This window comes from Bactrocera neohumeralis, chromosome 4 (genome assembly GCF_024586455.1).
Source record: "Bactrocera neohumeralis isolate Rockhampton chromosome 4, APGP_CSIRO_Bneo_wtdbg2-racon-allhic-juicebox.fasta_v2, whole genome shotgun sequence".
Classification (NCBI taxonomy): domain Eukaryota; kingdom Metazoa; phylum Arthropoda; class Insecta; order Diptera; family Tephritidae; genus Bactrocera; species Bactrocera neohumeralis.
The window spans coordinates 90,378,778-90,395,479 of record NC_065921.1 but is presented as its reverse complement, the minus strand read 5'-3'; the positions used below and the strand labels follow the sequence as shown (position 1 = coordinate 90,395,479).

Here is a 16,702-nt window from a genome sequence, read left to right as displayed (position 1 = left end):
TAAAGTTCATTCGCGTAAATAGCAGGTTGCATCGATTAATTCCTGTTTCATCGACCCTTATTAATGATTCAGCTATACATACATATATGCTTGTGTAAGTAGAAGGCGTGCTTCTTCTCACGAAGATATTTTTTAATCCATAAATTCACATAAACTTTTTTATGGTTTTCTCATTAATTTCTTGTGTAATAGATGCATATTATTAATACATAGTATACGAGTTTTGAAACAAGTCACAATGGACTTATTTAGATATGAACGGCGGTTCAAAAAATATACTCCATTTGCCATTTTAGAGAAAAAGTACTTTTTAAAATACAAATTATTTGGTTGTAACAAAGAATTTATTTCATTTTTGTATTTGAATACAAAATATAAATTTTGATTTACATGCTAAAAATAATTATGAATTGATTGATATTGGTAGTTGCCTGATTTACCAAAATGTTACAAGATTTAAAATATATATGTATGACTTAAGAATATATTGTTATTACTTCGCGACCTCCTCCCCGCACCATTAATACCTTTTCTAGACCCTCGGTAAGAACCTCTAAAAATTCCATATCTGTAAATAAAAGAAAGCATAGTAAAACCGTATATAAAATATAGCGTGTATGGGCTGAGCTTTGTACACAGTGTTACTGCAGTGTAAAATTTTGATAATTTAAAAAGGATACAATTGCTTTCACGATCGATTTTAGATTCCCGCGGAGGTCCAGGTAAATTCATTATGACAAGTTGGGCATCTTGTGATTTATTTACAATAACCTCGTTTAGCTTAACTGCCGTGTGCATTCGGCGAACATTAATTTCATCACTACAAAAATATTAACAAATTAATATGCATTATAATATTCATGAGAATAAATTAGTGACCATATATTAGTAAAAAAAAAATAATGTATTTCAATGTTTAAAACATACATACATATGCATGAACAGACAATTGTTGAATGGTTTTCAAAAACATTAAGTAATAAGTAAGGAAGGGCTAAGTTTGGGTATAACCGAACATTTTATACTCCATTATACTCTTGCAACTGTATGGATCATTGTCGGTTAAATACCTTTAGATGTTGGCAATATTAGAAAATGTAGCGAAAGGGTTGTATTTTATTGTTCGAAGAAATTGTGAAAGGATACAATGAAACCGAAAGTTCTACTAAGTCCTAAAATCGATTTTAATTATTTAAACCAATACCACAGACTTTTAACATGCCACATACTAATTAAATCTAATCTGGGTTATGGGAGTAAAGTCAGCTGGTTGTTCGAAAACTCTATTATTAGTTTTATAGGGGCTAGGTTTAATTTTCAACCGATTTTATCGATTTCAGCCTCAAAGGTACACTGTTATTACTTAAACACCCTTTTTCGTTTTCACTAGATAGCTCACATATTGGCGATATATGGGGCCACCCGGAAGTTCGAAAATCTTTATATTAGGTATGTGGGGGCCAAGGGAAGTATTGATCCGATTCAACTTTTTGACATTCAGACATACTATTATCAGGAAAGTATCAATGACCGACATTTTCGGTAAAATGTCGGCTCTTACAATGACCGACATTTTCGGTCGCCCCGGGCGCAACCTCTTGGGGGCGGCAAAATGGTATTTAAAAACTCCAATTCGGGCAAAAATTCCTGCAAATTGTGTCAAAAGTGTACAAGATATAGGGATAAAATGGGTTTTTTCTATGGCTTTTAATAAGATGTCTTGTAAATTTACTATCAATTTCCTCAAAAACCGTATTGTGAGAATTGTGGAACTTCAGAATTAGCGCGGCTTCTAGTTCCTAAATTTTATATACATACTTAATATCGAAGGTATTTTGTAAAAATCCACTTTTGTTCGAACCACCTCATGAAACTTGTAGGTAGGTAGAAAAAGGGGGCCGGCAGAACATCCTTGGCCGCGGGCGACCGAAGTTGTAGCTACGCCACTGTGTTCCTCCTTATTGTGATTGAGTTACTTGTCTCAATTTACGACTTAGTTATGACACTTTATAAGTCTTTAATTAATGGTGTTTTATGAGCGTGGCAGTGGCTCGATTACGTTCATCTGCAATACCAAACTACTTATGATGCTAATGAACCTGCCTATCAAGCTTCATTAAGATATCTTTATTTTTACTCACGTTGCAATTTACACGGACGGACGAAAAGACAGTCACCAAGATTTCAACTCGGCTCGTCATCCCGATCATTTATATAAATATAACCTTATATCTATCTCGATTAGTTTTAGGTAATACATACTCAGTTGCAAGAGTATAAAAAGAGCGACATTATACGTACGGTTTCAAGGTTGTGTTCGAATTTCCGCCTAAAATATTTTTTTCAGGCTTTTCGTCTTCACTTTGTCCTTTTTCTACAGTATGTAGTGTGGATCCATTATCCAATTTAGCATCTAGTGAGTCGGTTTCAGCCTCTTTTGACTTCGCTTTTTCATCCCCATCGGCCTCCTGTTAAATAAACAGTATTTCAGAAACCTCAACAATAAATATTATCTAAGATATATGTATGTATGTATGTAGGTTAAACCTATGAATTTTAAGCATACAACATTATTATGCAATTACTATGGCTATACGGAATATCTCGGAATAAATAATCATCAGCTAAGATCGAATGCAAATCATAATAGAAATAGACTTGTGGTACTTTATAAGTCTTATATTATAGTAAAATTCGTGCAAATATGTTTTCCCTTGTACACTACATGTATTTAATAATTAAATTTTGGGAAGGCTTGGTGAACGCAGGGACTAAATTGATTTTATTGCTCTTGCCTTTTTCTGTAAAGAAGTCAAAATTTTGATGATCATATATATTTGAATGATCTTACTTTTATATATAAGCGTAACAGATAATTATGTGTTAATGGACATGCCAAATAGATGAAAATGGTAAAGAGTTCTACGCTTACGTTTTCATGTTTTTCTTCTACATTAACGGTTGGATCTGCAAATCGAACTTTTGAAGAGGTCTTCGTTGCATCATGATGATGATCAACAATTGTCTGAACCTGCAATGTATCATGAATTGAAACAAGTTTCATTCATTCGAAAAAGTTAATTTTAATTTGGCTATGCCAAACAATTTACCCCCTTCACGCTATCACATTTGTATTTCATTATTGTACATTTTAGCGTGATGGGTGTATGACAAATATAAAAGATCGTGAATTGACAAGAAAAACTTTATTGAGAAACAATAATAAGAAGGGGCGGAAAGACTATATAAAATATACGTTACTGCTATAAACTTAAATATACTATATACATATGTATATGCACATATTAAGTTCATAGATACAAAGTCGTTCACTTATGGCTTTTAGAGAGTTTTTCTTGTTATTCATCGATATAAATGTGGTATGAGTTAAAACTAAGATGAATATTGCGTGTTTTTGGCTTAAGAGGGAGTTGGTGTAAGGAATTACAAAATTTTCTGAAGTATTTTGCGCCAAGTCAATTGAAGCAGAATCGAAGAAGTTACGAGTATTTTTATACTTGTCTTATAAACTTTTATATCAGATTCTTTATTGTGCAAAACTTTAAAGCGTTTTCCCCCACAAGTCACGATTTCATAACACTTGTTGCTGTTTCAACCGACTCCATAGAAGTTTTGAACACTATTTTACGTCATTTACCACGTAACGCCGGAGAATTATTTATAAATTTATTGACACTTTTTATTTTAAAATAACAAATTAAAGTAAGAAATTGAAATTGTAAAAACTTTTTGAGAATTACAAGAAGGGAGCTATTATCTAAAGAATAAACTTTGATTTTTTTGATTTCCGATGATCCAGCACCAAGTTTTGAGAAGCAACGGAGAGACTTTAAATGTGTTCTAACAAAAAATTCACAAAACTATGTGGTTTTTTGTACAAATTAACTTTACCCCCATTATATCAACATATACACATTTCATAATTTTCAAATGGTAGGGAAATATTTTATGGTGTAGAAGCATTGATTTTGTTCATACATATTACATATGTAATTTGCCTTTGTGAGTTAGTATTATATAAGCATGGCGGATGTCATTATTGTTCTGATAATCCTCTAAATGAACAAGCAGGAAAATAGATATGTAGCGGACATTTTTCGTAACTTGATGAGGAAATATATGCAATGCATGAAACACATACATATGTATATACATACATATATTATATATGTATATTCATATCATAAGGCCATACATAGTGAAGATATTTTCACGATAATCAAAAACAGAGAAGCATAATGAATACAATTAAAAAAATTGTAGTTTTTGAAATTTCTTATGTATGTATATATACATACATACATATGTATTGGTACATACATTTAGTTGCTACTGCTGGAATGTTTCGAAAGTACTCCCTACAATTATTAATGTACTTATGTGTGTATTTTAGTAATAATGTGAAATGAATGATGAAGGAAAATATAATGACATTTTCAAATACTTTAGGTTATTTTCGGCCTTTACCAAAGGTAACTTATCATCCCCGGTGGTTTCCTTAAAATCCACTAGAGTCTGTACCTTTTTTTTAAAACAGACAATATGTGAAACGTATTCAAGAATTTAGAAAGTTTTTGGATTAAACAAATGTCCAGGATCCTTTTTTTAAATGCTGTACTTACTATTTTAGAGTTTTCTTTCTTATTCAAACGCAGTTCCCTCAACATTTGATTTCTCTGTTCCATCATCAATGTTCTCTCATATGTATAGGCAGATATATCACTGTTCATCTAATCAAAAATTGGATTAACAAAAAAACACGTATAAATAACAGCGAAAAAAAAATTCGCTTGGATGGGCTTACCATTTCCACAACCTCCACGTCGGCCTCAATTCGTAAGTGATATAGAAAAGTTTTTAAGTCTTTTTTCATTTGAATTGAATTATCCTCCATTTGTGCGACTGTAAAAATTCTCAATTTGCAGTTTCTCCAAGTACGATGCTGTTTCAACAGAAAAGGTAATAACATAAGGAGACCTCCATCATGTACAATCCACCAAATGTCGATATTGCCTCCAATCTAACAAATATAATATAAAATGTGAATTCTTACAATATAAAATTATAATTCTGAATTGTTATAAATATGTACATATAGTATATCGGAATTTAACATTTAAATTAAAGATATTTATGTTAATTAACTATGTACCAAAATATTTGACTACTCTAATAAAAGCAAATAGGTAGTCTAGCGGTCTAAATTTCGAGCGTTTTTTTGCAATTGGTAAATTGAAAAAAAAAACATCTAAAAATGGAAGCTGCCTAAAAGTGTATATATTTTTTTAAGTTTCTAAACTGCAGTACCACCTTAATAATATGATCAGAATATGGATTATTAATTGCAGGTACATATAATGGCAACTGATTGCCCTTATATTTATTTTTAGACGATTAACTACACACCTACCTTATGATTAGATTCTGGAAAGAAATTTATTCCCTTTGGAACTAGTAGGGCCATATGGCACGCAGCTACTGTTCGAACGGTTTGTATAAATGTTTTCCAACTTTGTTTACCCTCTTGTCTCCAACTATAGGGCCACCCAATTATAACTGTATTTGGCTTCATACCTCCAAGGCCTATTGTCTGAATTCTAAAATTAAATTTGTTATTGATTTTTTAATGTAAGCTTGTTTATTTATAATAATAAAAGATATTTATATGTACTTACACAGAACTTAAGCCCTCCCCTATATCTCGTGAAACCAATACATCACAGAAACCTTTCACTTTTTCATCGTCCATTAATTTTCTCAAAGCCGCTTTGGCATCCACAGCTCTATTTGTAATTTTATGATGATCACCCTGAATAACCGATACACATATTGTTAAGCCTTTCCCAGCTTTAAGTTGAGTTGCAAAAGCAAATATTTTTCTGTATTTCGGCATGAAGTTGTCATTGAATTTTGACAGCACTAAAATTTGTGGGCGCCAGTTTTTGGTGTGTGGTGGACCTTCCTCTAAGCGTAATAGCGAATATCTGGCAGCTGTTAATGCCATTCCTCTGATTCCATCTCCCCATTCTTTTTCGGCTCTATATATAAATAAACATTGGTATGTAAACTACACAAAATATTTCATTTAAGGTGTAACCGAGTATTTTATACTTTTGCAATTTTCAACGATCAAAGCCGGAGAAATACTCCTACTATTAGGTGTTGTCTAAACTTTTAATAAAAAAAAATGATGCCTAAAAATTCAACATTCATTATTTGACGAAGCAGTGAATTTGAGAAAAAATCAATCAGACAGTTTACAATGACCGATATATTCAATATAAAACATTCATTATACATATGTAGTACAAGGGAAGTGTAGGTAATTCGTGGACCCATTTCATACATTTTTGGCATTAAGCCATAATTTTTCCAATACTATAAGTTCATTTAATTTTGCTAAGATATCACATATGTATGTACATATATTTAACGGCATTTCTGGTTGTGACATTGGTCCGGTTCTGCCCATAAACAATACAGATTTTCTTAAGGTTTCAAGTACAAAATTTCATTTAAATACGGACAGATAGACAGTCACTCTAATTTTAAGTCGTCTCGTTATCCTGATCATTTATGTGTATATGATAATTCGATTAAGATAGAAACAACTATTAGGTAAAAAAAATGTAGCGACATGAATCGAGAGTATAAAAAGTATACGGACACGCGTACATATGTATGTGTGAACATACTTACCCACGATATTCAATATATTTATATATAACTATTGCCATTCCCATCGCAATCAAGGCAAAGTACCAAGATGTCATAAACATTATTGATATGCACAAAGTCAAACCAACTAATGACAATCCCCAATGATAAAATTTGAATCGTGGCCTCCAGTTTGGTGTTCGTAACAAAGTTTGTACAGCGCAAGCAAGATTCACAAATCCGTAACACATAAGGAAAAACATAGATAATAAAGGTGCCAGTAGATCAACGTTACCTGAAAAAGAAATATTTTATAGAAATTACTATATAATTAATCCTAAAACCTACTTCTAAAGTTAATTTTTGTTGCAGTCACATACCCAATAATATTCCGCACTGACATATAACAATTGTTAAAAGCAAGGCTCTTGTAGGTTCGCCACGTTTAGAAGAAACCGCAAACGGTGATAAAAATGGAATGATTTCATCTCTTGCTATGGCCTGCAGTAGACGAGGTGCGCCAGTTAAACTTTGTAATCCAGCACCAAGTGTCGATAAGAATGAGCCAACCAATATTACCCATTGATTTGGCCATGCTATATTTGCAACTACTAGTTTACCACCTATAGATTGTCCGAATCTATTTAGACAGTATGACAGTGTTAATATAAATAAATATATATGTACGTATGTATGTATATCTGTATTAATTACGTACTTGTCTCGTAAGAGAAGATTATCCACGGTTCCCGCAAATAACATGACACTTGATAAATATACAGTACTTGTTGTTAAAATAGCGCAAATAGTTCCTATCGGGATACTTTTTTGAGCATCCGCCAAATCTCCAGACCTATTAGATCCCGCCATTATGCCTACAAATATATATAAATATAAATATTTAAATATCCTTCTACCTATCTGAATAAAGTGCTTACCTGTTACTGATGGGAAAAATATTCCAATAAGTAATGTAAACGAAGTCGTTATATCAGCCATTATCTGATTGTAAGTAGATGGTGCCATATTTTCAATATCAACTGTATTTTTGCCATAAGCTATAAGTTGACCTTTCTAAAAGAGTTACAATTAATTATCAATTAAACACATACATATAAATTGCAAAATTATTATTTATGACCACAAATACGATATTTTGAGGAAACTTACTTCCAAAAACGATGGTAATAAGTTCTCATAGAACACGCCACTAGCAAGACCCTTGATACCTTTGACTTTGGTAACATTATTATCTGATTTAAAAAATAATAATAATAAGAAATTCTCAGTGATAAAAATGAATACAACTTATTTCGTTCAGTTTATTTTTATAACGTACTTGTGTAATATTCATCGCACCCATTATCATTGCAATACAGGTCCGACAAGAGTGTATCACTTTTAGTACAATTATCTATTGGAATATCTTTAAGTAACCTTTTTCCAAGGACACACATACTGAAAATAATTTAGTTCGATAGAAGTTCATAATTAAAATTGTATTTGTATTTGAGCCTTACTAAAGTTTTTCGTTTCCGTGAATATTGTCAAATATTCCAATATACACCGCTATTATAGAGAATATTACACATGCTAAAGCGACCGCTGCGAATTTATTTACAAACTTAACACCCAAAAACACAATCAAACCTGAAATATACATTTTTTTGCTTTATTTGAGAATTTTAAGATACGAAATTAATTCTTAGTCACCCATAATAAGCAAAAGCAGTGTTCCGTAAACTCTGAAGTTATTATACATTGCATCCGGATCCTTGGTGAAATCGCCAAATATTGATGCCCACGGCGCCATATAAGTCTATAATATTGTGTCATTTTTAGTATTAAATATCTAATTAAATTTTCTAATAAGTATTAATTACCAGTACAATTTCTACGGCACCCACAATGTACATAGCAGCTGCCAGCGTAGTTCCTGTATAAAATAACATTCCCACCGCGCCACCGAACTCTGGTCCCAACGATCTATTTTATTGATAAATTTGTAATTTCAAAAATATATAAAACTTGATACTTAAATACGTATGTAAAGTACAATATCCATATTTTCAAGATTACCTCGAAATCATGAAATAGCTTCCACCGGCAGGCACCACTCCATTTGTAGCGATTGCTGACATGGAGATTGCTGTTAACATGGTCTATTGGGTTTTGGGGAGGTAGAGCATTATTATTATTGTTTTTTTATAAGAAAAATGTGGATCATATTAAATCGGACTTATGAATTAGATCCGAAAACTAGGCATATAGTTTTGTTACCACACATAATATTATATTAACACATTAAAACTATTGTAGAAAACAAGTCATAGACAGATCACGATAATACAACGACAAGCTGCGTCCGCGATATTTATATCATTGCACTTTGGGACCAACATAATCGGTTTAAAATTACGTGAAAAGTCGAAAATCATGATATCGGATATATTGGGGCTAGAGAAAGTCTGGACTGATTGCATTAACTTTTCACATTACTGACAATATTTAGGACAAAGTCTGCTAGAATAACGAAAATCATTATATTATATTTAGTGTAATGAAGCAGGTGCATTCGTGGGCCAATTTCACCCATTTTTGCCTTCATACTATAGTATATCCAATCCGCCCATCTACAATATTAGGCTTCTTATACCATAATATCAAGGTACGCAGGTACCAAATTTCCTCAAAGTATCTTAAGTTTTTACTTACTATCTCGACTAGTTTAAGGTCTTACAAACAACCAACAAAATAATTATACTACGTAGCAACATGTTGCGGGAGTATAAATATGTTTTTAAACAGTTAAACGTATTCAAAACCTTAATGTATTTAATACAAAGAGTTTGGATTAGTTATTTATAAAAACTTACCACACAACAACATGTTAATACTATTAAAAATCCACATACTGCACCAGCGGTTCCCACTACCCACGTAAGTCGAATAAACAGGATAACACCAAAAATGTTTTGAATACATGGCAAGAAAACTCCGATTAATGTACCTTGAAAAAATTGATTATATGTTTTATGATTTTAAAATCCATATTTAAATGTTTAATTAAAAAGTCATTCATTGCACTGTACGATACTCTTCTGGGTATTGGACCGACAGACATACAACGAGTGTAATTAAAAGTGATGTTTTCAATAAGTTCAATTTCAAAATTCGAAGGCGAATATTTTGATGATGTAGGTTCACTCCGAGAAAGGAAAAATAATTTTTGTACTTGTGAACAAATCTCTCAACAAAATTGGTATGGCCTAATACTCAGAAAATAAGTCGATTTTACCCTACATTGCTAATATATGTGATGAATATAATTTTTCTCAGTTTTATGCTGTATAATCGCACATATGTACATATACTTATATACAAGCATACATCCATATGAGAGAGTTACATTTTTTCAAACTTATTCTTTATATTAATATTGGCTGAACAGGAATGTTAAGGTTTGAGCAAGTGGCAAACTGTATTCATCACGAAAAAAGGAAAATATAAGAAAAGAAGAATGTACATACATATGTATATTCACACGTGAATGTATGCTTTGCTATAATCCTTCATATAGTATATCTAAATATGTAAGCACTACACCTCGAGTATATCAGAGATCACAAGGAGGTAATAATAAAACAAAATCGCTAATTAAGTAAACTAAAAGCTTAACTGTCATATTTTATCTTACCCATACGAGCTGCAGGTGCAGCCGTTTTCGAATCCGGGTCAGTTGCTGATGGTATGGTGTTTTCATAATTGGCGAGTGAAGATATAAATGTTGATACGTGTGGTCTGGTGTCCAATTCATCGTCATAAAGGTATAAGTTGGCATCGATGTTCGATTTCTCGTTATTTTGCTCTACTTGAGTATTATCGCAAGGATCTTAATACAATATAAAAAAATAAAATTAGAATTCAAAGGATCAGCATTTGAAAAAATTGTAATAAATTGTATTTGATGGTCAAATATATATGCGTATATAAATGTGCGCACATGTGAATAAGTTCAAAATTATATAACAATAGGTCTAAACCTGCAGCACCGTTCCCGTGGAATTTGGGACTAGCATCATATCTTTATTGCCTTCTTATCGATGATATCATGCACTCATCTCAAATTGTGATTGAAGTAAAAAATATTCAAATTATACTTACTTGAATATTTAACACATGATTATGACCTGAATATACATAATTATTTTATATAAGTATGAATTATTTTGACTGTAACAAAAAAGATAAAAAGTAGACTCTGTCCGTTCATTCTAAGCAACCTCCTCACCAATTTTCAGGCAAATCAGTCCATTTTTATACTCTCGCAACAAAGTTGCTAAGGAGAGTATTATAGTTTTGTTCACATAACGGTTGTTTGTAAGTCCTAAAACTAAAAGAGTCAGATATAGGGTTATATATACCAAAGTGATCAGGGTGACGAGTAGAGTTGAAATCCGGATGTCTGTCTGTCCGTCCGTCCGTGCAAGCTGTAACTTGAGTAAAAATTGAGATATCATGATGAAACTTGGTACACGTATTTCTTGGCTCCATAAGAAGGTTAAGTTCGAAGATGGGGAAACTCGGCCAACTGCCACGCCCACAAAATGGCGAAAACCGAAAACCTATAAAGTGTCATAACTAAGCCATAAATAAAGATATTAAAGTGAAATTTAGCACAAAGGATTGCATTAGGGAGAGGCATATTTGAACGTATTTTTTTTGGAAAAGTGGGCGTGGCCCCGCCCCCCTCTAAGTTTTTTGTACATATCTCGGAAACTACTATAGCTATGTCAACTAAACTCTATAGAGTCGTTTCCTTCAGGCATTTCCATATACAGTTCAAAAATGGAAGAAATCGGATAATAACCACGCCCACCTCCCATACAAAGGTTATGTTGAAAATCACTAAAAGTGCGTTAACCGACTAACAAAAAACGTCAGAAACACTAAATTTTACGGAAGAAATGGCAGAAGGAAGCTGCATCCAGGCTTTTTTTAAAAATTTAAAATGGGCGTGGCGTCGCCTACTTATGGAACAAAAACCTCAATCTCAGGAACTACTAGACCGATTTCAATGAAATTCGGTATATAATATTTTCTTAACACCCTGATGACATGTACGAAATATGGTTGAAATCGGTTCACAACCACGCCTTCTTCCAATATAACGCTATTTTGAATTCCATCTGATGCCTTCTCTGTATAATATATATGTACATTAGGAACCAATGATTATAGCGGAATAAAACTTTACACAAATACGGTATTTGAAAAATATGTAAATGACGGATAATGAAATCTCGATTATCATTTTATCACGCGAGAGTATAAAATGTTCGGTGACACCCGAACTTAGCCCTTCCTTACTTGTTATATATAAGATAATAACGAAGATTTCTTATAAAATTGCAAAGCTTCTTATACATATTCGAATTTCGTATTTTTTATTTATAAAAGTAATATATTATAAAAATATTTTCATAGATACATACATATGTAAATATACAATTTTAAATTGGTATCTTGTGTCTACCCACTGATATAGGCATAGAGTTGTATATGAGTGAATTTTTTTTCGCTATGTCTGTCGATCATCCATAGCGTGTGTCGCTAATGGCCCAAATCGAAACATTTTCATACTCACAAACTATTTTATTCAAATAGTTACATATTTATTTCTCTATACGTAATTAAAATACGAAATTCAAGTAGAAAAAACGTTGAGCACATTTCATTTTACGATCTTATTCTATATTATACACCTGTCAATTAATCACTTTCAGCTGAATCTAATTAATGTCTAATTTGGAGTCAGAACTATTTCGCGTAACAACAATTTGTTTGCCTTTACGACAATAAATCTAAAATAACCTTCCGATATTTGACAACTATCTAACTAAAAAGGATAAAACCGGTCCATAAACGGTTCCTGGTCCTAGTACATCGAATATACATAAATACTTTAATTTCTCCGGCTAATTTTGTTTCATAGATATCAGACAGCATATCAGATATTCTTACGCCATACTACAGCGGTTGGCAACGCACAGTATCATAAACAAGAACTTTCATGAATTTGTTAAAATCAACTCATTGGAAAGAAAGGGACCAATTTTAGAAATTACGGAATATTTACAAATGGTATGTGCGGTATATGTGTATGGTATATTTATTCTAGAAAACATGTGTAAACAAATGTTAAACTTTTGGACTTTTAGAAATTAAAGCCAACATTTTTTAGAAGCTACCTAGAAAAATATAATATAAAACCACAATTACAATTATATTAATATATAAGTATGTATTAGAAAACTTCTCGTCCAAATCTGATCAAATTAGTTTCCAACATTTGTGTGTTCGAAATATCCGACTATGATTATATGTACGGATAAATTTCTCTTTTATTTCAAAGGCATGAATTGCACAAGAGAGAATATGTTGCGTAAGGAATCATGCTCTATCATTTAAGGATTATCGCTGGGGCACGAATTGACCCGTCGGCAATTACATTTGTACAGTTGCACATATGTACATACATATTTATTGGAAGTATTGTACCTACAAGCAAGGCAGATATCTGTGATATGATAATAAATATCATAGGGAGAGCTTTTATGGAAGTTTGGCCATTAATGACCCTTCATTGGAAAATATCTGAGAATCGTTATTTTACATAATACAGTAATTTTCGAATCAAACCGATAGTGTTGTTCGACTACAACAAAGTACAATGAGTTCCACATTACTACTGTTGTAAAATGTAATCTATGGTGAATGTATTTTATTATATTAAATTGAAAACAAAATCGTAAACTACCTACCTTTATTTTCCTTCTCACTATGAGTACCGATTTCCATTTCCAAAGATTTATTTTGCACACTTTTAATAGACATTTTAGTTGGGACTTAACAAAATAATTTGTTACACTTTATTAACTGTCATTCTACGATTTCAAACACTATTTTTTGTTGGTTTATGAACTAACTGATTTGCTTAAGTTGGCTTAAGTCTTCACAATTACAGAAATAAGGATTCATGTCATGCATGCATGTGTATGTATTTATATGTATTCTATTAGATATACACACATACATATGTATATACACATAATATAATTTACGTAAGTTGAGACCCGAATATACAAATCCATGTACACTGATACCTGTTCTTGATTTATGATCGCACTATGATTAGTTTATAAACATAATACATAAATCAGTACTGGGTTTAACCTTTCAAATATTTTATTTAATAACAAATACTTATTATTCGAATATATTGTACCGTTAACGCTTTCTTAATTATTACTAATTTTAAATTACTTCGAACTAAGCAAATATGAAATAAGTGCGTCTTCAATTACACACATACTCATTAAAAAAATCCCGTATACCAATTATTAACCAAAGTACTGCACTTTATTTACTCTTAGTTTATTCTTAACCTAATCCACCGTTAATTTTTTTGTTAGAGGTCTACTGAAGTACAATTTCTTATTTTTTGCACTCTTATGTAATTAGTTCAATATTTACATCAAATATAATGAAAATATCACAACACCATGGAAAATGGATCTAAGTTGACTATATTTAAATGAATTTAAGTTCTGAAAAATTCATAATGAAATTTCTATTAATTTCAATAACGGAGAAACTTATATATTAAGAAGTTTCCCCGTCAAAGGGAAAATCTGTACACAGAGAATTCCTTTACAAATGCGAATCCTTGGAATGTGTATGCTGCGGAGCTTAAAGGTGCCAGGACCTGCGTATTGGAGAACAATTGGTGATACATACATATGTAAAAGATGTCAAGTGAATCCACCACAGCATCCCTGGGCGACATTTGTCATATTAAAAGCTTTTTATAACAGTTTTATAAGGAGCTATTTTACGACCAAAAGCTTTTTAATTTTTACCTCTTCCAAACATTTGCGAGGAAACATACATATTTCACCTACATAAAATACTCAACACATTCATATATACATACATGTATTCATATATGTATGTTTCTACACGTAAAATTGTATAAAATTGTCTGACCATTTCAAGGTAAGTTAGTATTGAAGTCAACACGTGTATATAGTTAATTCGTGATGCCAACAGAAAGGATATATTTGTACTTATGTACGACTAGCTTTGAAAAAATAACTTAATCTTGGCTATATTCATATTATATGCACAAACATAAGTATATACATATGTATATTCTCATTATTATGTAACAGTCAAAGGTTATTGAGAAATTTGTACAGAGTCGATTGCAAATTATATAACAATATACATTTGTTAATTTTTAGCAGGCTTAGGAAAAATATTAATAAAGTAAGCAATGCAAATACCCATATGAATTCTTGTAAAAGTTAAATCAAAATCAGTCAAAGTTATTACACAAAAATAAATATGTTGATTATTAATTATTATATTAAAATAATCGCATTTGGAAAAACGCGTTTTTTATACACAAAAAATAAGGTTAGTGAAAAGTAAATACCGAAAACACGGAACAATCAAAACGAGATCCACGGAGACCCATTGCGCAGGTAGCAGGTAGAAATAGTGTGTTTGTTGAAAAGTTTTTGCACTGTAGATATCAGAATTAAAAACAAAATTGAAATTGACTTACTCTTTTCTCCCAGAATAAAAACCCCACAATAAGGACATACATATTTTATTATTGACAGTGCTCATACAAAAAATCACGTATTTACATTTTTTGTCTGTATTAGATAGTATGTCATACACTTATACTTGTACATAATACAGCATAGTGTTAGACCACCTTAATAAATTCGTTAATGAGCCTTACACAAATACTACTTATTACGTTACTTACCATGTATATCATTTAAAAGCTTTCCAGTTGCATTTTCATCAGCTGGATAAGGATCTGACTCTTCCTCAGCTTTAGATACTTTAAATCTCTCTGGCATTATCTTGTTCTAATACAATTGAAATACAAAATACAAAAATGAATTAGAACGATTCATATCGAAACCTATCAATGTAATATACATATGTATATGTATGTATGTAAGTATTATATTTATACCGAGTAAATTTGAATAATCTGAATTTTAAGAAATATTTAAAATATTTGCGTTAACTTTATATGTATAACAGGATTTAACATAATAAATCTCATAATTTTTATTCGCATAAACAGTAAAAGAGTAATACTATAGTTAAATATTATGGGGTGAAATTAGTATTAAGTTTATAAAATAACAAATACTCCCCCAACCGATTGATGTACTCTTTTGTAAAGAAGTGTGTATGTACATACTTATATATACGTGTGATCGACAAACATATGTTCATATATACATATGTACATACACATTTGTATGTACATTTTGTTGCATAAAGTTCATAATTTTGTGTTCTGTCTTACACATACTTATACGTACAAGCATATCAATATGGTATACTCGTACTTACTTCGCAATCCTATTGGACAATATTTCACTGGAAGTTTTCAAATACTTATACACATACCTTTCTTAATTCACTTTACTCAGTGGTAAGTCTACAATATAAGTTATTTAAACTATCGATGTTTTATAATAAAGAAACAACTTTTCAATTCTACGTTTAACAGAAAACTGATAATGCTGAGAAGCGCATGAGTAACACTAAAGAATTTTCTACTGTATATAATTTAAAATAATGGTATTCGTGACATTGGTTTCTTTTGCATATTTGTTTATTGGTTTGTCCATTCCTGGATACTTATAAGTCAATATTAGAGTTAATTCTTAAAACCAATGTTGGATAATATCTAGTTTAATAAACTACTGAGTAAACATTTAAGAAATATTCAGAAATTTGTTCAAACATAAATAAAATATACAAAGGAATTCACGATATTAACCCTCTTGTTAGATATTCAAGATCTATTAAGTTACGCTGGAGTAATAGTTTAGCCAAAATTGTATAAGCACTTTTATATAAAACATGGTAAACAAATCAACTTACATACATACATATATGTATGTATGTATACATAGCACATGCA

At 31.2% G+C, this 16,702-nt stretch overlaps 1 protein-coding gene across 6 annotated transcripts; it reads right to left on the bottom strand.

Annotated features, from left to right (window-relative positions):
- Positions 1 to 322: 322 nt before the first annotated feature.
- On the bottom strand, positions 323 to 16,294 carry LOC126756717 (solute carrier family 12 member 6). 6 transcript variants are annotated; one of them, XM_050469970.1, is made up of 23 exons: positions 16,183 to 16,294; positions 15,521 to 15,626; positions 10,376 to 10,570; positions 9,555 to 9,688; positions 8,758 to 8,840; positions 8,562 to 8,664; positions 8,392 to 8,497; positions 8,199 to 8,328; positions 8,018 to 8,136; positions 7,849 to 7,931; positions 7,617 to 7,752; positions 7,397 to 7,553; positions 7,059 to 7,318; positions 6,721 to 6,973; positions 5,697 to 6,059; positions 5,432 to 5,618; positions 4,826 to 5,041; positions 4,644 to 4,751; positions 4,489 to 4,542; positions 2,933 to 3,031; positions 2,302 to 2,468; positions 681 to 820; positions 323 to 568 (listed from the first exon to the last, which is right to left on the bottom strand). In XM_050469970.1, the coding sequence occupies exons 2-23, from the start codon at positions 15,615 to 15,617 to the stop codon at positions 477 to 479; spliced, it is 3,282 nt and encodes a 1,093-aa protein (XP_050325927.1). In that variant the 5' UTR covers positions 15,618 to 15,626; positions 16,183 to 16,294; the 3' UTR covers positions 323 to 476. The 6 variants fall into 6 exon arrangements, with proteins under 6 accessions (XP_050325927.1, XP_050325928.1, XP_050325929.1 ...); XM_050469971.1 differs by lacking the exons at positions 15,521 to 15,626; positions 16,183 to 16,294 and adding exons at positions 13,503 to 13,691; positions 14,215 to 14,362; XM_050469972.1 differs by lacking the exons at positions 15,521 to 15,626; positions 16,183 to 16,294 and adding exons at positions 13,503 to 13,691; positions 13,967 to 14,203.
- Positions 16,295 to 16,702: the final 408 nt, after the last annotated feature.

What these genes read in the sequence shown, in the direction of transcription:
- LOC126756717 (XM_050469970.1), bottom strand. Translation starts at nt 15,617, where the DNA reads ATGCCAGAGAGATTTAAAGTATCTAAAGCTGAGGAAGAGTCAGATCCT. An exon ending in AGCTATTTCATGATTTCGAG is followed by an intron (nt 8,665 to 8,757) that starts GTAATCTTGAAA and finishes TCAATAAAATAG; the next exon opens with ATCGTTGGGACCAGAGTTCG. An exon ending in ACTGCTTTTGCTTATTATGG is followed by an intron (nt 8,329 to 8,391) that starts GTGACTAAGAAT and finishes TGTATATTTCAG; the next exon opens with GTTTGATTGTGTTTTTGGGT.